Source organism: Thermomyces dupontii (genome assembly GCF_041956625.1).
Source record: "Thermomyces dupontii strain NRRL 2155 unplaced genomic scaffold VTN31scaffold_2, whole genome shotgun sequence".
Lineage (NCBI taxonomy): Eukaryota > Fungi > Ascomycota > Eurotiomycetes > Eurotiales > Trichocomaceae > Thermomyces > Thermomyces dupontii.
This window is the reverse complement of record NW_027192308.1, coordinates 1,558,614-1,582,321: the sequence shown is the minus strand read 5'-3', so window position 1 is coordinate 1,582,321 and position 23,708 is coordinate 1,558,614. Positions and strand designations below refer to the sequence as shown.

General features: G+C 55.3%; 10 protein-coding genes across 10 annotated transcripts; 7 read left to right on the top strand and 3 right to left on the bottom strand.

Annotated features, from left to right (window-relative positions):
- Window positions 1-278: 278 nt before the first annotated feature.
- On the top strand, window positions 279-2,066 carry VTN31DRAFT_2949 (uncharacterized protein; the record flags this gene model as incomplete). Its single annotated transcript, XM_069403173.1, has 7 exons — window positions 279-306; window positions 383-457; window positions 519-595; window positions 670-828; window positions 882-1,001; window positions 1,059-1,903; window positions 1,964-2,066. The coding sequence occupies 7 exons, from the start codon at window positions 279-281 to the stop codon at window positions 2,064-2,066; spliced, it is 1,407 nt and encodes a 468-aa protein (XP_069262382.1).
- A 415-nt stretch (window positions 2,067-2,481) lies between these two features.
- On the top strand, window positions 2,482-3,186 carry VTN31DRAFT_2948 (uncharacterized protein; the record flags this gene model as incomplete). The annotated part of the gene is made up of 5 exons (XM_069403172.1): window positions 2,482-2,526; window positions 2,595-2,619; window positions 2,679-2,963; window positions 3,021-3,057; window positions 3,120-3,186. The coding sequence occupies 5 exons, from the start codon at window positions 2,482-2,484 to the stop codon at window positions 3,184-3,186; spliced, it is 459 nt and encodes a 152-aa protein (XP_069262381.1).
- A 2,286-nt stretch (window positions 3,187-5,472) lies between these two features.
- Window positions 5,473-7,080, top strand: VTN31DRAFT_2947 (uncharacterized protein; the record flags this gene model as incomplete). Its single annotated transcript, XM_069403171.1, has 1 exon — window positions 5,473-7,080. The coding sequence occupies one exon, from the start codon at window positions 5,473-5,475 to the stop codon at window positions 7,078-7,080; it is 1,608 nt and encodes a 535-aa protein (XP_069262380.1).
- Window positions 7,081-7,257: 177 nt separating this feature from the next.
- VTN31DRAFT_2946 (uncharacterized protein) lies at window positions 7,258-8,154 on the top strand (the record flags this gene model as incomplete). The annotated part of the gene is made up of 1 exon (XM_069403170.1): window positions 7,258-8,154. One exon carries the CDS (start codon window positions 7,258-7,260, stop codon window positions 8,152-8,154), a length of 897 nt encoding a protein of 298 aa, XP_069262379.1.
- Window positions 8,155-9,200: 1,046 nt separating this feature from the next.
- On the top strand, window positions 9,201-10,487 carry VTN31DRAFT_2945 (uncharacterized protein; the record flags this gene model as incomplete). Its single annotated transcript, XM_069403169.1, has 2 exons — window positions 9,201-9,323; window positions 9,381-10,487. The coding sequence occupies 2 exons, from the start codon at window positions 9,201-9,203 to the stop codon at window positions 10,485-10,487; spliced, it is 1,230 nt and encodes a 409-aa protein (XP_069262378.1).
- Window positions 10,488-11,275: 788 nt separating this feature from the next.
- Window positions 11,276-14,268, top strand: VTN31DRAFT_2944 (uncharacterized protein; the record flags this gene model as incomplete). The annotated part of the gene is made up of 2 exons (XM_069403168.1): window positions 11,276-12,485; window positions 12,536-14,268. 2 exons carry the CDS (start codon window positions 11,276-11,278, stop codon window positions 14,266-14,268), a joined length of 2,943 nt encoding a protein of 980 aa, XP_069262377.1.
- A 278-nt stretch (window positions 14,269-14,546) lies between these two features.
- VTN31DRAFT_2943 (uncharacterized protein) lies at window positions 14,547-15,833 on the bottom strand (the record flags this gene model as incomplete). The annotated part of the gene is made up of 3 exons (XM_069403167.1): window positions 14,547-15,441; window positions 15,497-15,737; window positions 15,791-15,833. The coding sequence occupies 3 exons, from the start codon at window positions 15,831-15,833 to the stop codon at window positions 14,547-14,549; spliced, it is 1,179 nt and encodes a 392-aa protein (XP_069262376.1).
- Window positions 15,834-16,047: 214 nt separating this feature from the next.
- On the top strand, window positions 16,048-18,072 carry VTN31DRAFT_2942 (uncharacterized protein; the record flags this gene model as incomplete). Its single annotated transcript, XM_069403166.1, has 1 exon — window positions 16,048-18,072. The coding sequence occupies one exon, from the start codon at window positions 16,048-16,050 to the stop codon at window positions 18,070-18,072; it is 2,025 nt and encodes a 674-aa protein (XP_069262375.1).
- Window positions 18,073-18,612: 540 nt separating this feature from the next.
- On the bottom strand, window positions 18,613-20,877 carry VTN31DRAFT_2941 (uncharacterized protein; the record flags this gene model as incomplete). The annotated part of the gene is made up of 2 exons (XM_069403165.1): window positions 18,613-20,758; window positions 20,813-20,877. 2 exons carry the CDS (start codon window positions 20,875-20,877, stop codon window positions 18,613-18,615), a joined length of 2,211 nt encoding a protein of 736 aa, XP_069262374.1.
- Window positions 20,878-21,503: 626 nt separating this feature from the next.
- Window positions 21,504-23,584, bottom strand: VTN31DRAFT_2940 (uncharacterized protein; the record flags this gene model as incomplete). The annotated part of the gene is made up of 3 exons (XM_069403164.1): window positions 21,504-22,358; window positions 22,700-23,429; window positions 23,487-23,584. The coding sequence occupies 3 exons, from the start codon at window positions 23,582-23,584 to the stop codon at window positions 21,504-21,506; spliced, it is 1,683 nt and encodes a 560-aa protein (XP_069262373.1).
- Window positions 23,585-23,708: the final 124 nt, after the last annotated feature.

Sequence of the window (23,708 nt, the reverse complement as noted above, 5' to 3'; positions counted from 1 at the left end):
AATCGCTCCATTTCAGTCATTTTTTCTGATCGTGGAGTCGCCCCTTTACTCTGACGCTTTACTGTTCTCGTGAAGGCTCTTTGTCCAAGAATCCTTGGCCGTGGCTCTCCCCCTCCGTCCAGTCAATCCACCAGCCCCGGAACACCGTTCCCCCACGACTCCCCGCACCGAAAGACCTTCAAAACTAGCAACCAAAACTGTCGATTCTCCGTCCCCTGACAGCTCTTATAGTCTCCCTGATGCCTGAATTGTGACTGGGAATGCAGTCATCCGGCATCATGCAGGCCCCAGAGTTATCCGGCAAAGGTGTGTGTGGCCCTCATGCTCGGCTAGCATGTGAAAGGAAAGCCAGCTGGTGCGATGCTAATGCTCTGCGATGCAGAAAAGTTGGAGGAGGTCGGCCGTCTGGTGGACCAGCTGGAGCAGGACCTTTCTGAGAAAAAACTTCTGTCGTCTCGTAAGCTCGCCTGGTCTTCGTGGTGTTGTGCAGCCGTCTGACAGGCCCTGTTGCTCTGCAGAGAAGGTGAAAGCTCTGCTGGCGCTTCGACAGTATGGCACCAAGCCTGAGAATGCAGACCCGATTTATTCGCAAAGGGTACTCCCATTATTTCCCCTCCCCCCTTCACAAGACAATGTCCACATGATCTGGACTTCACTAACACGGCTCAGGGTATCAACGTGCTCTCGAAATATGGACTGGAAGGCGAAACGTCGGATATCCGTCGAGCCGCTCTGCGATGCATCGCCAATGCGCTGCTTCTCAACAGCGACATGCGCCAGATCTTCGTGGATACTGGATACGGGCCGAAATTGGTGGAGCGACTAAGGGTACAGGACATAGCCAAGGTTCTGTTTGGTATGCAGTCGCTGACATGACGCAGACCGACAACTCGGAAGACGAGATGATCGTGTCGCGGATCCTATTCTTAACCACGTACGATACGAATATGGATTTTGATGCCCTCATCAGGAAACACTCGCTGGGAGACCACATCAACTATGTACACCACCACCGACCCCTCATGATGACTGTGACTCCACGGCTGACTTTTGGACAGCAAATTGCCCGACACGCCAAACTGATCCAGAAGAGCGGCGGCAAGAAGTACTCCCAAATCGATGAGTTGGCCTTGTCGGATACCCTGAAACTGGTCTTCAACATTGCCAAGCTCTACGCCGATCTGGCCGACACCTTTACGCCGTCGATCCCCCACTTGTTCAAAATCATCAACCGCATCGACATCCCGGAGAAGCCCCTGGACGGATTGATCGGGTATATCGTCAATGCGCTCTCCACCCTCGACCTGGAGGAGAAGCCGGGCCGGTTCGAGAGCAGCCCTCTCTTCCCGAAGCTCAACCAGCAAAACTCGAACGTCGACAAGCTGATCAACATCCTTGATGTTGCGGTGTCGGTCTACAGCCCAGAAGATCTGGAAGCCAAGGCGGTCCCGTTGCTGCACCTGCTCATCACCATGTACGAGCTGGCTCCGGACGGGCCAAAGAAGTACATGCAGTGGCTGCTCCTCCCCGAGGAAAACGATCGCAGTGTCCCCATCGGGCGCAGTGATACCCTGGCTTCCAAGCTCCTCCGCCTGTCAACGTCGCACAACATGCACCTCAAGACGGCCATCTCGGAGCTGATGTTCGTTCTCTCGGGCAAGAACGCCGAGAACCTTACCAAGAACATTGGCTACGGATTCGCCGCGGGCTTCCTCGCGTCCCGAGGGCTGGAGATCCCCAAGAACGCCGGCGAGGCCTATGCCGACGGCAGCGGAGGCTTTGATCCCGAGGTGAATCCCATTACGGGCCAGCGATGGGATGCGGAACCCAGAGATGAGGGCCCGCCCATGTCCAAAGAAGAAAAGGAGCGGGAAGCAGAGCGATTATTTGTACTATTTGAAAGGTATGACTCAGTCGTGCTATGCGAAAGATGGAACATTTCTGACTCAAAGTTTCACTACAGGGCAAGACAGAATGGCTTTATCAGAGAGCATCCGGTGGCCCAGGCCGTCCGTGAGGGAAGAATCCAGGAGCTTCCCGACAGCGACGATGATGATAGCGATTGAATGATGACGAGTAACGCAGCTACAATAATGTACTAAATTGTGTGTAGTACGGGTTGATCTCAAAACATACTGCTGAATCGTATTTTTTAAATTGTGTCTAATACAACTTCCATTGGCAAAGGACTCAGAGTCCCATGTATTATGAGGATACTAAGTACTGTTAATATGTGGGTGCGTCCTAGGAGCACGGGTCCGAAGCAATTGAAGGCCACTGCATATACATCCTGTTTCCTGCCTGAGGCATCAATCCGAGTGACATCGGGTCGAGTGGGCCGGGTGTGATTTTTTGCCGCGGGGTGACATAGATTTCAGCAGAATCGCGATTTTAATGCAAGGCGACATACTCAGTTCTTTCGGTCTTGAATAGTTCAATCGAGTCTGATCGCGTTTTCTTTTAAGATACCTAACTGCAACCATGTCGCTACCAATTGACCCAAACAAGGCAGAGAACCTTGAAGAGGTGCGTTTCAACCGCTGGAGAACTGTTTGCCAGAACCGACAGCATCCCGCTGACCCATATAATCACAGATTGAAAAGCAATTCGCCGTAAAAGGCACGATATTCCGAAAGCGCGCATTCGCCAACACTGTCCTACTGACACACATGCAACAGCGGTCGAACATCTAGAGGCATATTGGGGCCTCCTCCAACGAGTCCCCGGCTCCCAACTGCGCCTGACCAAGATGGACGACGAGATCTACGAGCATTTCAAGCGCAATTTCCCCGAATTCGACCCGAGCAAGCCGCTCAGCGAGGACGAGATGAAGAGTAAAGAGGGCAAGGAGCGATGGCGCAAGTTCATGAGCGCGTATGAGAAGAAGATTGCGGATTATAACTTTGGGACGATCCTGCGGATCGACCCCAAGACGGAGTATGATCAGCACACGACGATATTCGGTGGGTTTAGTTGAATGTTCCGTGTGGGTGTGAGCGGTCGACTGAGTAAAGTTCCAGCGATGCGGATGCAGTTCTATGCGATTGAGATCGCGAGGTAATACTTGAGGCTTCTCCAAGTGGTCCTTTATCGGGAGTCTCAGTGCTGACAATTGACAGGAATCGTGCGGGTTTGAATGACTGGATATACGAGCGGGCCCAAAAGGCAAAGGGCCAGTCCTCATAAGTCAGTGCTCATCTTGATTTGTGTCAATCCGTCGAGTGAGTCGTTGCGGCGCCACTCGTGTGCTGTACCCGGACAGCATTCTCGCCGCATCTCCTCGCCGCGCCGAGTTCCCAACATCGGCTCATCCTTCAGCTTGGAATACATGAGGTACTGTTGAGTCAAGCAGGAAGTCAAGGCGTGGTTCCGCTGTCCGCAATAGTCCACCAGATGACCAATCATACTACTATCTAGTTGATACCCTACTGATCCGAGAGCTTCTGGCCATCTCCAGACGTAGGATCTTAGAAACAATGAGATTCATGACTGGAATGAACCCCGGGTGCTGAAGAGTTTACAGGTCACATGATCTACATAACCCGCATGCGGGAGCTATCCATGGCGGACAAAGAGAACAATAGTACCAGCATTTGAGCCTCTTTGTATTGTTCCTCTTAAGCCATCTATATCTTGGTGTTTTGCTCAGTTTATCACCGAGAGAAAACAGTGCAGGAGAAAGCTGAGCTTGTATGTCAACAATTCAGAAAACAATTGCAGTTCACGCATCTCCGCATCAGCCATGGCATGCGGCTTGGGGGGCTGTGGTTGCTGTTGCTCTCGGCGACCACGTTCGTTGCCACGGTTCCCTTTTGTTCCGTCTGGTTGATGGCAAGATTCTTTTCCTTCTGCACGCATGGAGTTGCCTGTTCCTGTCCACTATCAACATTGCCCATCCGCACATAGCCGGCTTCATCAGCGAACAGCGACAACGACGACCATACCAACATGGCCGACGACTCTTGGGCAGAGGATTCCTCTGCTACTACTGCAGAAGCCTTGCTTCAGGCACGATTGCCATCTCTCTTTGAGTTTACTGCATTCAGCCATGTTCCTGTGCTCATTGCTGCATTGTTCTTCACCGTGTGCACTGCCCTGATCAATCCCCTCTTTGCACTCTGCCTGGGCCGGCTGTTCCAAACCTTCACGGACATGGGGAATGGGGATCTGAGCGTCGCTCTGTTTCTGATCGAGGTGTCTCACTATGCTGCTCAGTTGGCCGTTCTCGGCGGTATCAGCTGGCTGTGCAATGCTGCGTTTCTCTTCCTCTGGATGACCTTTTCTGAGCTGCAGGCCAGGAATGCGCGGCGGAGGCTCTTTGAGCAGCTGTTGACGCGGGAGTTGGCTTGGTTCGATATGCGGGAGGAAGGCATGGGCGCTTTGCTCACCAATGTGCACAAGTGAGCATTCATACCTGTTTTCCCTTTTTTTTTTTTTTTTTTTCTTTCTTCTTGATCCGCAATCTGATAAAACGAACAGGCAAATTCGAGAGCTGCAGGTCGCCACTGCCCAGCCACTCGGGCTCAGTCTTCAGTACTTGATCCGAGCAGTCAGCGCCGTGGCCCTGGCGTTTGTGATTTCGTGGAAGCTGACCCTGGTGACGCTTGCCACCCTGCCACTGACTTGCCTCGCGCTGTTCATGCTGGGCGCCAAGATGAAACTGTTCATAAACGAGCAACAGGAGGAGCTGACGGAAGCGTCGAAGCTCAGCCATGATGCCTTCAGCTCGATCGAGGTCGTCAAGTGTTTCAACGCCCAGTTCCGCACATACTGGCGCTTTCTGTCCTGTATCCGGCTGGCCGCGCACTTCTATCGCCGCGTGGCGGTGTTCGGTGCGCTGCAGCTGGCCTTGGTCCGTTTCGTCACGTTATCCATGTTCGTCCAGGGTTTCTGGTTCGGCAGCAAGCTCGTCCGATCCGGTGATTTGACGGCGGGACAGGTCTTGACCACGTTTTGGGCCTGCTTGATTGCCGTCCAGGCGATCGAAACGGCGACTGAACATGCTCCGACCCTGGAACGCGGCAAGATCGCAGGGGCGACGCTGTGGTCGTTTCTGCGGGGGCAGAGGTGGCTCACTCAGTCGCCGGGTGCGAGTTTGAATGACGTCTTCCCAGATATTGGGAAGAAGAACATCGTGCTGTCCAATGTAAAGTGATACTCAAAGTATCCAATCCTCCTCCCAGACTGATCGAAATCTAGGTCTCGTTTGCGTATCCGCTTCAATCCTATCCGGTTCTCCAGTCGACAAACTTGATCTTTCCTGCCGGGAAAACAACCTTCATCGTTGGCCGCAGTGGTTCTGGGAAGAGTACCGTCCTGAATCTGCTTTTGCGGTTCTACCTACCAACCACAGGAAGAATCTTCGTCGGCGAGGTTCCGCTGGAATTGATTAACCTGCACTGGCTGCGGAAAAACATCACACTCGTCCATCAGAACTCGTTCCTCTTCAACGGGACGCTCCTGGAAAACATCATGCTAGGCGCTGATGACTTGATGCAAGATACTGTTGCAAGAGTCGACGAGGCCTTGAAGACAGCGAATCTGCACAGTACCGTGCACCGCTTACCGCAGGGCCTATATACGGTAGTTGGTGAGGGCGGAAATCATCTGAGCGGCGGCCAGAGGCAGCGAGTGGCGATTGCGCGGGCGAGGATGAAAGACAGTCCGGTTCTCTTCCTGGATGAATGCACGAGCGCTCTCGATGCCAAAAACCGAGGAGTGGTCATGGACGCCATACGCGCGTGGCGCAAGGGCAAGACAACCATCATCATCACGCATGATTCTGCCAATATCCTGCCAGATGACTTCGTGTACGTGATGGATGGCGGTCGCACGACTGCCTTCGGAACTAAGAACCAGTTGATGGAGCGGAATCTGTGGAACTTTGCGGCCGATGATGGGCGGCGATCGGAATCATCTGATTCGCAGTCCCTCCTGGAGAGCAGCCGGCTGTCCTCGTATGCCTCAGAGGAATTCGACTTCTCGCTCGGCAATGCGCAAGTTACGCACTCGCCGGCAATATCTCGGAGCAACTCCCTTCAGGTAGACTCCATCCTGAACTACTATATGACTGTACCGTCGCCAACTGCGGCTTCCTTCACCTCTGGTGACCAATCAAGCCGTCTGCCCATCATCTCCGAACCGGAGAGGATCGCGCCGAGGAACCGCCCGCCAGCGAGGTTCTCGAACAGTGTCCGCTCCTCGCTTTCCAAGTTGTCGATCATCCAGCCTCGAGAGGGTCAAAGTGCTGAGCCGCGACTGACACTGTTCAAGACGATTCTTACTGTGCCGTCTATCCTCAGATCGCGGGAACAATGGGCACTCGCACTTGCCGTGGTCTGCGCCCTCCTCCACTCTGGTTCAATGCCCGTGTTTTCGTACATGCTCTCTCAGCTCTTTCGCTCGTTCTATGCGGAGGAAGATCGTGCACAGGTGGCCAAGAAATGGTCCATTGCCCTGCTGGGACTCGCCACAGGAGACTCTATTGTCACATTCAGTCTCTTTTATCTCCTGGATTACTGCGGCCAAGCATGGATGGATCACCTGCGTGACGAGGCAATGCGGCGGACGCTCGATCAGCCCCGTCAGTGGTTCGAAGAAAAGGAGCATGACCCGCTGCAACTGACGGCATGCTTTGACCAGAACGCCGAAGGGATCCGGAATTTCCTCGGCAAGTTTGTGGGCCTGAGCCTTGTTGCCATCTTTACCGTTCTGATCACGCTCTGCTGGTCCTTCGCCCTGTGCTGGAAGTTGACTCTGGTTAGTCTGGCTTGTGGACCCGTCCTGCTCGCGATCAGCAAAGGTCTCGAGGTGGTGAATCGAAAGTGGGAGGCCGAGACCAACCGCCGGCACGAGGCAGTGGCTGCAGTCTTTTCGGAGGCCTTGACGGACATTCGCACGGTTCGGTCGTACCTGCTGGAGGATCGATTCCGGTTCAGGCATGCTCAGGTTCTTCGGCGTGCTATTCGGGTCGGACTTTGTCGCGGTGGATTCTCTGGGTTCTTTTTCGGAATGGGGGAATCGGCCATTATGTTCGTTAGTGGTGAGTTAGTGTTTCTCATAAACAGTGAATGCTGCTGACAAGAATCGGTAGCACTGCTGTTCTACTATGGAGCGGTTCTCCTGGATGGCGGGGAGTTTGGTGTCACCGATATCATCACCGTCTTCGCCATGGTTTTGTTCAGTATCGGATATGTGATCACGATCATCTCCTGGGGTGCGTCTCCGTCTTGAGTTCTTTTTTGTTGTCAGGTGACGATGCTGACTGTTGCAGTTCCGCAAGTCAATTCCGCGTACGACGCGGCCACGCGGTTGATTCGACTGTCACAACTGCCCTACGCCTCCTCGTACGAGCACACCGGCCGACAGCGCAGGTTTGAGCTATTCCCCATCAAATTCAACCGCGTCCGGTTCCGGTATCCCCAACGCCCGGACGTCGAGGTGTTGCGGGATGTGTCCATCACGATCCCGCAGAACTCATGCATCGCACTTGTCGGCAGCTCCGGGTCTGGAAAGTCCACCATCATCTCGCTCCTGTTGGGTCTGTACCCTACCACCACCTCCGGAGGCCCGCACACACCGCCGGCCATCACCCTGGGCGGCACAGACATCACCCGCATCCACTTGCCAACCCTGCGCTCCCAGATCGCAGTCGTTCCGCAGCACCCGCACCTCTTTGCCGACACGATCCGTGCCAACATCGCGTACGGCCTCGACCCGACTTCGCGGCTCAACACCGCAGGCAACGTGATCGCTGCCGCCGAGGCCGCCGGCATCGACGACTTCATCCGGTCGTTGCCTCAAGGCTACATGACGCCCGTCGGGGCCGGCGGTATGATGCTGTCCGGCGGCCAGGCGCAACGCGTGGCGATCGCGCGCGCACTGGTCCGCCGGCCGCGGGTGCTGGTCCTGGACGAGGCTACGTCGAACCTGGATGCGGAGTCTGCGGAGGTGATCAGACAGTCGGTGCAGAGGCTTCGGTCTGCGGGGCAGGGACTTACAGTGATTTTGGTCACGCACGCGAGGGAGATGATGGAGATTGCGGATCAGGTTGTGGTGATGGATCAGGGAACGGTGGTCGAGCAGGGACCGTATGAGGCGTTGCTGGGGAGATTGGGTGGCAGACTTCGTGAGGTGCTGGGAGTGGAGGTTTGATTCGATTCGTTACGGGGGCATTATGTGAATGTTATGGGTGATGAGTTCAATTACTTTCTGTTGATGACGCCCGTGTACTACTAGTCCTGCCATTGACAATGACAGCCAACTCAGAAACCCTTACGGAGTACGGATACATGAGATCAAAACTCGATAACTACGGAGTACCAAGGTAGGGATTCGGAGCGAATTCGCCCACGATGCAAACAAAGATGCCAGCTTCCTGCAAGTCCCAGCAGCAAATCAATGCGAAGACTTCATGGCGGCGTGCAGGTACTATATTTGTTGCCGTTCCTTCGAGAAATCAATGGATGGCAATGTCCTTTCTATCACAGCGATTTTATCCCGGATCATTCATCAGGTATTCTGACGTTGATAAAGCTCGTCAACGATGCGATTGGTGATTTGTCGTTTGACTCGACATGTCATGGACCAAGTTGATGTTCTGACAATCGAAGCAGGAGGATGAAATTGTTACAGTAATAAAGTTTAATAAAAATAGAAATAGCTCCGCTAAACTAAAAGCGGTTGGTTTATTACTGTATTTAGTTAGTGCAATGATGATACTAGCCAGCCTAGCCAAATCCAGTTAGGCTTGGGGCTAAGCCCTCAACTCCCTGATTGGTCCAGGTACCTCACCTCTGGAGAAGCCGTCGACGATGCTCGGCCCAAGAATCCAATCTTGAGGCTGAGACAAACAAGCCTCGTGCTAAAAGGATGATGCCGCGGCTCCGTCACGGCGGATGACGACGGCTCCTGGAGACCGGATAATCTGGTGTGAGTTTCTTCGATTTACAAGCCATGATCCTCTGCAGCTTAGGCCCAGCCGTTAGATTCAGCGGTGAACTCAGCTATGACGGAGAGTATCCGTACTTCGGCTGGACAAGCCACAGCTGATTGATTGCGTCGGGCTCTAAACTCAGTCAGTCCCGAGCCACCTCAGAAACAGTAATATCGTCCCTGGCTTGCCAGTGTCAACAAGGCTGGTGAAGGGTGTACTGTATAATAGCCCCTTGGTGAGATTGTTCCAGGCGCGAACATCCATCATGATGCTTCGCTCGCGCAGTGAGTGGGCTCAGCCTGGCCCGACAGCCAAGACGACGTCATCACTGTTACTGCGCGCAGAGCAGGATAGCAATACGCGGGATCATGGAGCTCCATTGGATGTGGTACGTGCATCGGACTCGCGTGTCCGTGGTTCTGTGTTGACGCAAAGTTCTATGTAGGTCGGCATCGTGATCGGCCTGACATTCGCTGGGATGATTATCGTGTACGCCATGCTGCGATGCATGCGAATAGCCGGCTTCCGGCCAGTGCTGCTCCCGGGTAAATTCCTGAAGCGCGCATGGGAAAATTGGCACCCGGCGTCCCCGGGCAAATATTCAAAACCATCGCACCTCCCTCTTGCGCAGCAGGATGTCGACACGTCCTATCACAGCGCAGCAGCGTCGTCTTCTACCGCCGGACCCCAGTCCAATATGCCGCGTCGCGAAGCCTCCGTGCGATCCGTCATCACGCTACCTGCCTATAGTCCCGTGCCGAAACCCGAAGAAATGGTGCTGGGGCGAGCCGGCGAACGCGCTGGCATGGATATTGTGGTGGAGTTCCCCGAAACTGCGGAGGAAGAGGAAGCGCGGCGCGAGGAGGAGATGGAGTCGCTGTATCGGATCCGGGAGCGCCGACGGCAGGAGCTTGCACAGCTCGAAGAGTATCGGCGGCAGCGTCGAGAAGCCCTCGCCCGGGGTGACCGCGAACTCGTTCGGATCCTCGACCAGCGACGTGAGGCCGGACGGCTGTCCGACCCCGAGGGCATGACCGCCGCAGAGTTGTTGGCAGAGCATCGCTCCCGGCCTCGCGGTCGACGCGTGTCAGAGGTGACGTACGCCGACGTCGGCCTTGTTCGTCATGACGGCTCGCGGGTGCGCACTCCTTCCGCAGAATCGGATCGACAGCCTTTGCTCGATGATCTCGGCCGGCGATCCACGTCGTCTCTGCACAGCCGCGTGCACTCGGGCGCCTCTACTTTCTCCGCGGCGTCTTCAACTTTCTCCCTGAACTCTGGCCTCCGTCACACTTCACAAAGCGACGTACGCCTAGATCAGGACGATGGCGACCTGGCAGCCTTGCGTATCCCGCCGCCGGATTACGAGGCCTTAGATTGGGGTGAAACCCCGCCGTACGAGTCGCCGACAGAAAATCAACGCCAGCAATCTTCGAACTTGCCGGTTATCCGCATCGATCCGGCGTCTTCTACTGCTACCCCGGTTGTAGGTTCGCCTACTACTCCTCGTCCACACGACGAGGCGCCATCTACGGATCGTCTCAGTCAATAAGTAATTTCTCTCTCCTATTCGACTTTGGGTACTTGTCAACCATACTATTCTACAATGTAATGATGGAGCCTGGCGTTGGGGGTCCCTTCTTCACATCATTTCGGGAGTACGGTGTTATCAGCGTCGATTTGATTCTTCTATCATGAGTCATGGTGCTATGAGTGATGCGTTCTTCCAACTTCTTCGTTTCTTCGTTGTATTTAGATTGTGATACCTCTGTGGATACGCTCGTGACTTGCAGACCTTGGTACATAAACTTTGATTTGAGCTCGACGTAGAAATCAGACCAATGTCCTGTTCACAATCTGCGGAGTCCCTCCATAGTCCATGCTATTATGTAGTTATTGTTGGGACCTATTTAAATCTGAAGATTGTCCAGAGTCCCAAATGGCCAAATCGAGGAGATCTGGGCGATTTGGGCAGAGGAAACTGCGCTAATCCTGTTTTGGACTAGTGTCGATCGCCTGTAAACAAACCCAGCCTTCGAGAGTCTCTCTTCAATGAGCAACATAAACATTGCGGCCGACTGTTTGCGCGAGTGCTTGGAATTCTGTGTATTTTATTTCCCGGGACTTGTGTACAGTTTGTTACCCTCGATTTCGAGTGCATACCGGATATTACTCCCGGGCCCAGCACAATCCCCTTTGTTGACACGACCGGATTCTCGCGATCCTTTGGTCTTCACACGGCCGAGAGGTTGCTAAACCACGATTCATTCGTATCCGTACTCGACCGCATGGATACTTTCTAGACATTCTGCTTGCTGTCTGCATTCGTCTGTCTCAGCCATGTCGCGTTCGCCCAACACGCGACTCGAAACCACCCACACCTCCCTTACCATGTCCGACTTTGACCCTGAACACGAAGCATTTGTGTCCACCAGACAGATTGACCAGAGCGACCAATTGCCAGAACTGCCGAGCAGCTTCAGAAAGAATCAGTCGCCAGCGTGTCAGGAGCCAGACTACGCGATTGACACGTCCACCATCGAACGCGCGTTCCCAGAGTTTTCGGATATTGATTCCTCGGGCGACAATGACGACGACGATAGCGAGGTTTCAGTAGAGGCAGGACGCGGCGTGAAATCGCAGCATCGCCTCGACGACTCGCGCAATTCGATTCTCAGCGCCGAGGAGAACGTGCGCGCATCCTCACCGGCCATCCGAATTGATTATCCCCTGACAAATGGAACGTCCAAATCAGCCCTGCGGAGCTCGTCGCGTCGCATGGCTGGCACGGACCTGCGAAAGGACGCGCAGATCAGACGCGCAAGCCAAGTGTACAAAGAGCACGCGGACTCGGCGTCAGGTGCCCGCACAAAGGGTTCTTCAGGTAGCCGCGCGGTCGACGGAGCGCGGCGGACTTTGTCGGAGATGCATGCAAAGGTCCGCGACACGTACGACGGTTCGTACATAAGCGACGAGAGACCCCAGGCAGTCACGGTCAATACGCGTGCTACTCGGTTCAGCAATGTGTCCGCTCAGGTCGCGGCCGCAGTGGACCAGGCGTCGCGTGACGCACGGGAAAAACGGACTTCGCGATATGTCTCCGCCGGCGGGACATTGACTGCATCTACGCTCCCCGAGAATGGGACCTACCAGTCCTTTGTGCTTCCAGATTTGCCGAATCTCTCCGATCTGGTTTCGGGCGTGTACGAGGATGGCGCTCCGGTCTTCAACCGACAGAATAAACGGTCCACCCGTTTTGTCTCGCCTCCCCCCGACGGCGGTGACGCGTCGCAAGGTCATGTTCCAGTCGAGGCCGTGCCGATTCCAGAGGATGAAAAGGTTTTGTTCGTCTCGTTGAAACTGATGCAGGAGAAGGTTGCCGCGTTGGAGCTGGCAAAGACAGAGGCCGAGAAACGATTGGATGAGCTTCGGCAAGAGAATCACCAACTGCGAACAGAAAAGTCGCGGCGCCAGAAGGAGCAATATGATCGCGTAAAAATGTTTGGTGGAGATGAGGCGCGTGTAGAACGACTTCTTCAGGAGAGAACGAGTATGTACAAACTACAGAGATGTAGCTTGCCATGGCTGACGACGGTTTAGAGCTGGATGCTGCTAATATGGAGCTGCAGAACCGGCTGGACATTGCCGAGAGAAAGATTCAAGTTCACGAGAGCACGATCAAGACTCTCGCTCAAGAGCGCGATTCTGCGGTGTCGCAGCTTGGGATCGCGTACCTACATACCCAGGACGTCAAGGCGGAAAACGACTCCCTCAGGAGGGAAAACGCCGACCTCAAGGCCCAGTTGGCCAAGTTGACTGCATTGCTGCAGAAACTTATTGGTCAGGACACGGACACCCGACGATCTGCAACGGGAGATTGGACTACGGATGGCGATACCGGCGATGTCACCGCCGACTCGACGCATCGCTCGAATGATCAGAGCCGGAGCCGTGAAAGGCAGGCGACGGAGGGATCTCGAGCGCGGATCTCGAGCCAAATCGACAAGGTGATGGCAAAGATCGAGAAGGAGCGTCAAGAGGCCGAACTTTTCGACTTGGCCAAGCCATCGCGGTCGTCACAGCACAAGGCTCGGTCAGAGGAGCGCAAGTCATCATCTGCCGGGGAGAAGAAGCAACCAAACACCGGCAAGCAGCGAGTCAAGCGCGTGATTGTCGAGGACGTGGATGTTACGGATCGCGTGGCAGAGGAGAATCCCACAGAGGAGGTCCGCAGCCAGGCAGCAGAGGACAAGGATGTCACGTTCCTGAGCTTCATGGACGAGCGTGAGATTGCTCAGCTGCGCCGGAGATTGGAGGAAGAGCTGGTCGCGCGCAAGCAGAGGCAGGCAAAGGATATCACCGTCAACACGACCGGTAACACAACGACCGGGTCGCGACGTCTCGTCTCGGACCCTCCTCGTCGATCGTCATTGAAGGAGCCGAAGGATAAGATTGCCCGTCCAAGCTCGGCCCTTGGAGAAATGACTACGACTAGCCGGACCGAGGAACAAGAAGTGGCCTCCGAACAGGACACGACCCGACGGCGGCGCCATTCTGATCACTCAACCGCCAGCCGGAGCCGGCGACGCAATCCAATGTCAGAGATGACTTCTGCCATCATCTTGCCTGACATTACCCTGCACATTAACGGGTCGGAGCCAACACAGTCGGAGCCAGCGCAGCAAACTGACAACCCCACGCGACATGATGGCGGGAACTGCACTGTCTGCAAACGCGCGCTGGACGGCACGAGTCACGACCACACCCACACAGACGAGAAACCCGACACCGTGAACATCCCCAAACCGATCCCCGTGTCGGAGCGCATGCCGAAACCCACCCCTTACCAAGAAGACCCGACAATACGACCGGCAGAGCCGCCCGGCGTGGCACTTGCCACGGTGCTCAAGGGCCTCGAAGACGAGCTCTCGCACCTCAAGATGCAGCTTGCGCGGTACCAGACAGCGTACAACAAGCACGACGCGTCGCTTGGCAAGCGGCGGCGCAAGGCGCTGGCGCGGAAGATCGAGACGCTCCTTCGAGAGATCGACACCAAGTCAGACCAAATCTACGCGCTGTATGATGTGCTTGAGGGCCAGAAGCAGTCCGGTCAGGAGATGACGGAGAGGGAGATTGAGGTTACGCTGCAGTCGATTGGCATCAATGTTGGACAGCAGCGGGATCTAACGGACCGGACGGTTGGATCAGCTAAAAGGCGTGCTTCTGTACAGCCGCGACAACAGCAGCAGGACGAAGACGAAGAGGATGATGATAGTGAGCTACCCTGGGAAGGAATCGAGAGTACGGGTGAGGTGACGGGTCAAATTGGCTAGTTTGTTGAATTGATTGCTTTGTGGTTGTTTTTGTGTTTTTTTGAGTTTCAGGTTTCTGGAATGGTTTTGTATTCGGTTTTGCGTGTTGTTAGAGTACTTTGCTCAGGTCTGCAGATGGTGTGTGAGGTCAAGGCGTCAAAATGAAACGGTGATATTGAGTCGATCATCTTTTTATCTTCTTTCTTTTCCCTTTGCCCAGCCTGATCCAGCCCAACGCCGCCGCTATGCATACACAACCCCCATAACGCCAGGAGAGAAAAAAACGATCTAAATCAATATCATGATGAAGTCACTGCGGCCATTGCCGCGCCCTCCGTAGCTGTAATCCCCGTCGCCGACGAAGAACTCCTCCGAGCAACCTCCTCATCAATAAAGCATCCCAGCCCCGCAAACGCCTCCTGCATCGACCGCGCATAGTACTCGCGCAAATCGTAACCCCCGGCCTGGATCCGCACGTCGTCGCGGATACGGTCGAGCCAGGCCGACGGATACGAGTCCGCAAGGACGTAATAGTCGCGCGTGCGGTGCGGGTCGAGACCGCCAAAGGGGTCGTAGGGTTTGTCTGCTTCCGGTGCGGCTTCTTTTTTCTTCAGACCTTTGATGATGCCGCCCTCGAGCGACATCGAGGTAGATATTGGTGCTGGTGTTCCCGGAGTCGACGTCGTCGGCGTCGGGGTGGAGGTGGCAGATGATGATGGCGCCACGGGCGTCACGCCCTTGACGTCGCCGCGCAGCGCGGCCTGTTTGCGACGTAGCCGCTCCTCCTCGCTGCGGCGCGCGGAGGATTTCTTGAGGAGCACCTTGTGGCCCTCCTGCGCGATGGCGGCCGCGTCGCCGGGTTTCCCCGCCGCCAGACGCGACAGGGCATCCTCGCGGCCCGCCGCGAGCTGTTGCCGTTCGTTGACGTCCTGTTCCTCCCGCGCGGCCAGCCGCCGCAAGCGAGCCTGTTCTTGCTCAAAGGACTGCTGTTCCAGAAACGAGGCATTCTCCCGCGCCTCGCGCGCCTTGTTTGCGCGGATCGAGTCCCGGTTCGCGGCCTCGTAGCTGCGCAGGTCGGCCTCCGTTTTGGCGACGTCGATCCCGTGGACGAGGTTGAAGATGATCGTTTCTCGGAGCTCGAGGAAGTCGTCCCAGGCTCGCTTGGAGTCGAATTCGTCTTCGTGGCGGTTTAATCTACCTCATCCTTTTTTAGTTTGTGATCCTTACTGCTTTGAAGGAGGTTACGGACATCCCCATCACCCGCCGCCGAATGTCCACCTCCCGCTCCACTCCGATATCTTCAAACGTCTGCTTCCGAAACCGGTTCTTGCGCAGCGTTTTGTGACACCCGGCCACGGGACAGGGAGCCGGCCCGGACGAGAAGATGCGGTCGACGCACGACTCGCACATCTTGTGGTAGCATTCCGGGTTGATCAGGAAGCGCATGTCGGGGTTTAGGTACCGCGAGGACTTGCAGACGGGGCAGACCTCTGTCGGGGTTAGCAAAAATTCAACTGGGCTTCCGATCGCGCTTTGAACGCACCGTCCTCGTCGCGGTGAGCGACGCCATTTTGCCTGCTGGACATGATGTCTGCTTCCCGCAGTGTCTGCAATGTCAACGAAGAGTGACGGAACAAGCTTGGATATGGATGGAGCTTAGTCATCAACGGACCAATCGGAGTGATTTTGCCTCCTCGAGGACCCATCCAGGTTTCCTTTCGATTTCGATCTTTTTCTCTCCCCCTTCTCTTATTCTGATCTTCGCACATTTAAACCCTTTCCCTCTCGTTCCAAGGCAGAATGCCTGAATCCTTCCTCGACTCCGTTGAGCGCCAGCGCTGCGAGCTCGAGGAAAGCATCCGAAAGCTCCAACAATCCCTCTACGAATGGCGCCTTTGGGAGGCTGAATACGATGCCCTGAAGCAAGAACTCGCCAACCTCCCGGCCGACAGCTCGGCCGATGATTTGCTGAAGGCTGGGATCAGCCATGCAGGCACCAATGTCAACGAGAAGGAGGTCCGGGATCTCATCGGCGAGCGCAAACAGTCGCGGTCCCGCGACCAGGTCGTTGGACGGATTGATCGGCGGCTGGACTATGTGAAGCAGAATGTCTCTGTGATTGAAAAAAGGCTGGACAGGGCGAGGGAGGAGCTGGATGTTTTGCTGGCCGTGGAGCAACCGCCTTCAGCTGATGACATAAAGGAGGGGGAGGAGTTCCCTGTTACGGAAATTATTGAAGAATTGGATGAAGAAGGCAACGTGATCTCAGGAAAGAAAACGACGCCGGGGGAGCGAGCACCGGAATTGCTGGAGGTGCTGAAGCAGGCTGGCGTGGAGATTCCGGACGGTAAGAAGACACACCAGAAGAATAAAGAAAGAGAATCAAAGAAAAACACGGAGGCGGACATTGGAAATGAGCGAGAACAAGAAAGCCAGGGGAAGGGCGAGAAACGTGACTTGAAAGAGCCCGCAGAGACGGAGGTTGATACGGAAGAGAAGAAACAAGATGAGAAGGAGGAAGAAGAGGAAAAGGCGGATCAGAAGGAAGAAGAGGAAGAAAACCAGTTGGGGGAAGATGCCATTGGGATCAAACAAATAGAAAAGGAGACGAATGAAGCAAAGACCACTGAGCAGGCCTCAGCAGCAACGGAACCAGAAACAGAGACCAGAAAGCCAATACTCACCGAGCAAACCACCACAGCTGCTGATTCAGATGACGATGAGCCACCCGTCACCGAAATCGAGGAGTCTGAGGAAGATGCCAAGCTCCGGCGCGAGATGCTTCAGTACTCATTCCGCGAAGTCGGTGCCGTCGTCGCAGAACTCGAGATGGATGAGGACGCCAGCTCGTTCACAATCAGCGACGAAGAGGACTATGCCGACTATGGCTCGGATGAAGACGAGGAAGAGGATGAGTACGGACGGTCAACCCGACCGATAGTCACCGAGGAGATTCACCGAAAAATGCGGGAGCTGGAGGAGAAGCTGAACGCCCAGGGACTGATCAACATCGGGCGGAATCCTCGTAATCTGCCGGCTGATCTGCAGAAAGACCTTGAACCGGACCAACAAGATGAACAGAAGGACAAGCCGACAGCGGAAGAACCGGCAGCATCCAAGCCTGCAGCGGACAAACCAACAGAAGACGAAAAGAAGAAAAAGGTCTCTTTTGCACCGGAGCTCGACATTGCGCCGGACCCTCCGAAGCCCAAGGCCGAGAAGCTACGACGGGCGCCGGTTCAGCCAGAAGTGTCTCCTGTGGCTGACGCCATTGTCGAGCGTACGCAGCCCACACAAAAAGGTTCGGAAGAAAACCTAGTTTCTGCTCCAGCTCCAAAGAAAGTCTCCCGGTTCAAATCCGCACGGAGCACCGGTAGCCCAGCACCACCAAGAACAACGGAACCAGCCAGGCCATTGAAACCGGTTCAACAACCACCCCCTCCAGCACAATCCCTACCTCTCTTCCCGGCCAAACCGAAGGAACCAAAGCCCTTTTCCGGCCCGATACGGGACGATCCGCCGTCGTCTACTACCACCCCACGCCCTCCCTCGGGCAAGCCGCTTGCCGACACCCTCGTCGAACGTCCCATATCGGACAAGCCGGCGCAGACGCCGACGCCGGCAGAACCAGACGAGCTGGACGAGGAAATTCTCCGCAAGGAAGTCGCCACAGAATTCTATCGGCGGCGCAACCAACGCATCCACGAAAAAGGCGGGTTCGTCGGCGACGACGATGACGAAGACAATCTGGTTTACGAGGATGAAAATGGCCAGACTAAACGGGTCAGTCGCTTCAAAGCAGCGCGAATGGGATTGAAGGTATAAGTCAAAGGCAGCAAAGCAAATCAAACTTGATCAACTTCTCATCTTTCACTCCTCTCTCACCGATACAGTATTACCTATCCCAACCCTCTCAAGAGACACTATCATAATATCGACGAAGGAACCTGTTTTTCCCCGCCCCACAGCCCCTGGCCCTCCAAGGTCCAAGGGGGAAAAAAAATCATTATCCGACGTCTCGATTCATTTCCGGCCGTTGAATCGAGGATGTGGCAGTGTTCCGAGATCAAGTACTTTTCGTGAGGTATACTCTGACTGCATTGCCTGGTTCTTGCCTTTTTTCTTTTCTTTGCATTTGCTTCATATCTCGCTGGCTCCTTCGTGGTGGCTGCTATGAAGCGATGCAGGGAAAAAAAAAAGGCATACGCGATGCGGTTCGTTTCCCCTCCTACATTTCTTCTCATGTAATACATGTATACGTAGGTATATAATTCAATGGTAGATACATCATAGAAGTAAAGAAAGACATTGGACTTTTTTTTTTTTTTGCCCCCTTTCCTGGCTCCAATGATCTATAAGTTTAACCTACAATAATCCCATCCCCGGCACGTTCCAGATACACATCCTCCCCATCTTCAATCCAACGCCCATCACCGCGCTATGCAGCACCAGCGACGCGAGCTGCACCCAGGGATTCCTCACCGGTAGCATCACGACCGCCAGGACCACGAGCGGGTAGTACACCCAGTGGTTCACCGCGAGTGGCACGCATGCGTGCTGGACAAGGACCACTTTGAAAATGAACACGGCGAAGCCGATCGTCGGTAGAGGGATATTGTACCGACCGGTAGTGACAAAGAGGAGCGAGGAGGTGGACGAGGTGGAGGAGGAGGAAGAGGGATCTGATGATCGAGGGGGCGGTAGGAGGGGCGGATTGTGTGTGTCTTTTTGCGGAGAAGAAGGAGAATGGGGATGGTGATGTTGATGGATGATGGGCCGCGCGTAGTTTGGAGAAGGGTCGCTTCCCTCACTGGCCTGAGAGGAAGGCGTCCTGCGGAACCGCGGGCGGAGGATGAGGTTGTGGTTTTCTTCCTTGTCGTGGTTTGCCGAGTGTGGTGACTGCGAGAGTTCTTCGTGACGAGAAGACGATGAAGACGATGATGATGGTCGCGGCGGCGGAAATATTGGCCCGTTAGTGGGCGGTGCGGCCGCCCGCGGGTCATAGCGCGACCTGCTGCGTTCCCGTCGGTACGGCGACCGTGACGGTCGGGCCTCGCGCTGCTCGACCGGTTGAATTCGCGGGGCCCGGCGCAGGTCCGGACTGGTCGATTTTGCGCGGGCATACCGACGGGCGTCCGCGCTCTTGCCACCCGCTTGGATGCTCATGAGAACTTCATCCGACGTCGGACGGCGCGCCGGATCTACCGAGAGCAGTCGCTCGAGCATCGTGTACAGCTTCTCCGGCAGGTCGGGCCGCAGATGCTTCAGCGAGCCGTCAAAGCCCTGCCACTCGCTAATCTCCTGCCGGAGCTTCTCCAAATCCTCCTTCTCCTCCTCCACGACATCCGCGCTGCGATAGGGGAGCTGTGCGAAGCACAAGAAATGTAGAATGACCCCCAGCGAGAACACATCAGACTTGAACGTGAAGTTGCCGTATGGCCCGCCGGGGTACTCCCGCCGCAGCACCTCCGGCGCGCAGTACGAGATCGTCCCCGTCGTACCGGTAGACCGTCGCACGGAGTTCTCCAGCTGCACCTCCCCAAAGTCACTGACCAGCACTCGCAGTTCATTCCCCGTCTCATGGAGCAAGCAGTTACTGGGCTTCAGGTCCCGGTGGACGTAGCCGTTGGCATGCAGGAAGCGCAGCCCTGCCGTAATGTCCCTGAAGAACGAGTAAATCTCTTCGAACTGCAGTTTGCGGGGGGTCGGCCTGTTTACGGCTGGGTCCGGCGTGCCCCGGGACCGCCGCCGCATGCGCTCTTTGAGCTGTTCCGCCGTGGCTGGCAATGATGCCGAAACCGCGCCGTAGACATAGCGCTGGAGATCCCCCGCGTTGCAGTACTGCTGCAGGATAAATGCGCACGGTACGCTGGGCCCGAACGTGCTAACTTGGGCATTCTCCAGCCACACGTGCCGGTACGACACCACGTTCTGATGCGAGAGATGCTGCAGCAGCTGCACCTCCGTCAACACCTTCTCCAGCCATTCATGGTTGTCCCCCACGGGCACCCGTTTGCACGCGAAATGACCTAGCGACACCCCATCGAGCACATGGCGTACCAGCAGCACCACGCCCTTACCGCCACGGCCGAGCTCCGCTTCCTCGACGAAGAATCTCTTGAAGTAGCCCTGGCTGAATGCGGCGGAGGAGATGCGGTGATGACGCGGCCGCTGTTGGCGTTCAGAAGTAGTAGACTCTCCATCGATCAAGGCAGGTTGTGTCAGACGCCGTCGACGCAGCGGGACGGGGGAAGCTGGAGGGGACGACTCCGCCTCGGGGAGAGTGTCATGCAGCAGCTGAAAATAGTCTGGGTTGATGAAATCCGCCTGTCCGGGACTCGAAGCTATCGACGACTCATGTCCGCTATCTCTGCGGATCGGACGGTGGCAGTATGGACAGTCTTGTTGGAGATCGACGCCGAGGTCACCGTTGCTGGTGCCGTTGTTCGCGCTCCGCAGAACGAGCTGCTGCGAGTCGCGGTCGAGGACCACTACGGAATCATGGTGACGTCTGAACAAATTAGCCCTAGCTCACTTATCGTTCCGCACGGGGAATTGATCTTACAGAACAATATCGCGGTTGGACGAGTAGGGCACAATGGACATGCTTCGAAGCGACTCATCGGCCATGATAGTCGCAACCAGAGTAAGTCTGTGAGTAGCTCTGTCCACGGCAGAGATGAAGTCATTTTATACCAGGATACCGGCACCAGGATGTGCAGTAACACATCCCCAGTACAATACAGCCATGTCTTGACTCTCTTCTGCATTACAAGAATGCAGTGCGCAAGAGTATCTCCAACTCAAGAGAAGTACCGGAATTACGTAGTCACTACTTCCTCTTCAGGTTTAGTGCGATTACTGGATTCGGTCTGCCCACAGGAATAGGCGGAGCATTTCAACACGAAGCTTTCATTCATTCATTCATTCAGGGTCCAAGGCTAAACAATGGGTATCTGAACCGCGCTGCAGAGCGGTATGACTGAAACGGCTTGGACGCTTAGACACGAGCCCGACGCAGGGCCTTGCAGCTCCTCCACCAGCCAACTCACCACGGCCCAGTTCGACGGTCCCGACATCCGGTTGCGATGGCGGTGAGTCTGAGCGGCACAAATGCTCTAGAACGGCCGGTCGGAGAGTGACAACGTGGCAGGCCCTGCCAGAACATGACTTGCGTGGCCGCCGCCTGTACCTGGGACGGCACGCACAGGCATTGGAGAAGGCTCAAGACTGTTTCTGGACATCCAAGCCTTCCCCTAATCCTTTCCTGACGAGCTGCCCTCCTCGTCATTCGATTCTCCTCCTTCATCGTCGTCTTCCTCAGAAGCCTCAAGTTCAACATCGTCATCGAATCCCTCAAACTCCGAGTACTCTGACTCGGATGATGCACCCTCTTGCTCCTCAGACTTCTCTTCAGATTTGTCCTCCTCAGAGGCGTCTCGCTTGCGTTTGCGAATGATCTCCCCCAGGCGACCCTCTCTCCCGTCGATATCACCCTCCGCTTCAGCAGTATGGGGTGGCGGTGTAAACCACGGGAGCTTCCCTCGCAAGAAATCATTCAGCACCATCTTAGCCACTGCATCCAGATCGGGTTCACCACCCCGCAAGAGTCGTCCTCCCTTGCGGGCGAGCATGCTAAGAAACTCGTAGGAATCGGCGAAGCCATTTACATCGTAGGTGCGCTCAAGATGCTTAGGTTGGACCCGCTTCAACACCGCGGGGATGTACTGCTCGGGGTTCTCCACGTTCTCCACGCGGACAACCCCTCGAAGCAGGATGTCCTCATCAGTATCATGAGTGCTCGGCGGCACAACACCCGGACAGTCAATGAGATAGATCCGTCTCATCAATGTAATGTACTGCCACACTTTGGTCTCACCGGGGATTGGCGCGACATTACAGACTTTTTTCTTTCGAAGTGTGTTGATGATAGAGGACTTGCCGGTGTTGGGGTAGCCGATGAACCCAACCGAAATCTGTTTCCGATTCGAGTGCAGAGACGCAAACTGCCGGAGCAGTTGGATCAGCGATCCCTTGCCGAATGAATTGTTAATCGAAGCGTGGAATGCGAGCGTCGGGTACTCCTTGGACATGTGGCGAACCCATGCCGCCTGGAACAGTCAGTGACTATTCAACCCACCATGCAAAGCAGATCATTGAAGAGAATGAGAATGTGTGAGATGCTACTAAGAGCACTGCTACGGAAACCGCTGATGGCAGTAAGCAGAACTCAACTCTAACAAAACACAGCCTTGCCCTATCGACAGCCTTCAAAACGAAGACATGTCTACTCAGACCTCAGGACGAGGATGAGCAACGGGCCAGCATTGATCTGCCAAAGCTGTAACAGACAATCTTCCATGGGCAGCAGACGCTGGGAAGAAGCCTTGACTAGCAATGGCACGGAATTCAACTGCAATAACAGGGGATGGGGAAACCAAAGGGAACTTACAGCCACCTTGGTGGGGACCAGATCGCACTTGTTGATCACAAACACGAGGTGCTTGTGCGGCGCTTCTTCTCGAATGTACTTTTCGATACTCCTGCACCGCGTTCCCTCCGGATCGCGCGCATCGAGGACATGAATGACCACGTCGGATGAGTCAATGACCTTGTACAGCTCGTTCCATATCCGCTTGCTCTGACCCTTGGAGAAAATGGCTTCGCGCGCGGTGCTAGTAACACCATCATCCTCTCCATCCTCACCTTTGCCGAGGGCCTTTGCCTGCTCTAGCCGTTCCTGGTACGAGTGTTGCATCTTCTCTGCTTCCCCTGCAAGGTCCTCCAGGGTGCTCACATCGAGCTTGACTCGCTTTCGCTGCGCCTTGGGCCCAAATGTATCACTGAACGGCGCCGATTCAATCGTCATCTTTGCCTGATGCTGCTTCAATCCGTTTATCCCTCCTTCCTTGTTATCCCGGATCAAGCTCATGGGGAGCTTGTTCGTCTTGAGCAGAACCTGGTAGGGATCCGACGTGCGCTCGGCAATGGCCTCACGGAAGGACGCCAGCGCCTCCTGCGAGATAACCCGGGAATTGCTGAACCATTTCCGGTGCGGTTCAATCCGGGCCATGGGCACTTCTTTCGACTGGTAGGCAGCGGCTTTGACGATATTCCCACGGGCATCGCGCTTCGGCTTGCCCTCCTTGTACATATTAAGGGTTCGCAACTTCTTCGCATCGCTGTAGATTGTCAATACACCGTCTGCAACTTGCGAATCAGAATATGTTTGAGCTCACCGATAGAAGTTTTCCCCTTTGACCTTGACATTGCCCATTCCATCTCCGGTCTTGCCCTGCCGTTCCCGGCGGGCAGCCTCTTTTTTTTGTGTTCCCATTGTGCTATTGGACGAGAATGGGAAAATAACGTGTAAAGACGAGAAAAGATTGAAGGTTGAAGGCCGCAAGACAAGCGGAAGAAAATAAAAATTCGGGCAACGCCAAGACTGGTGCACGGACCAC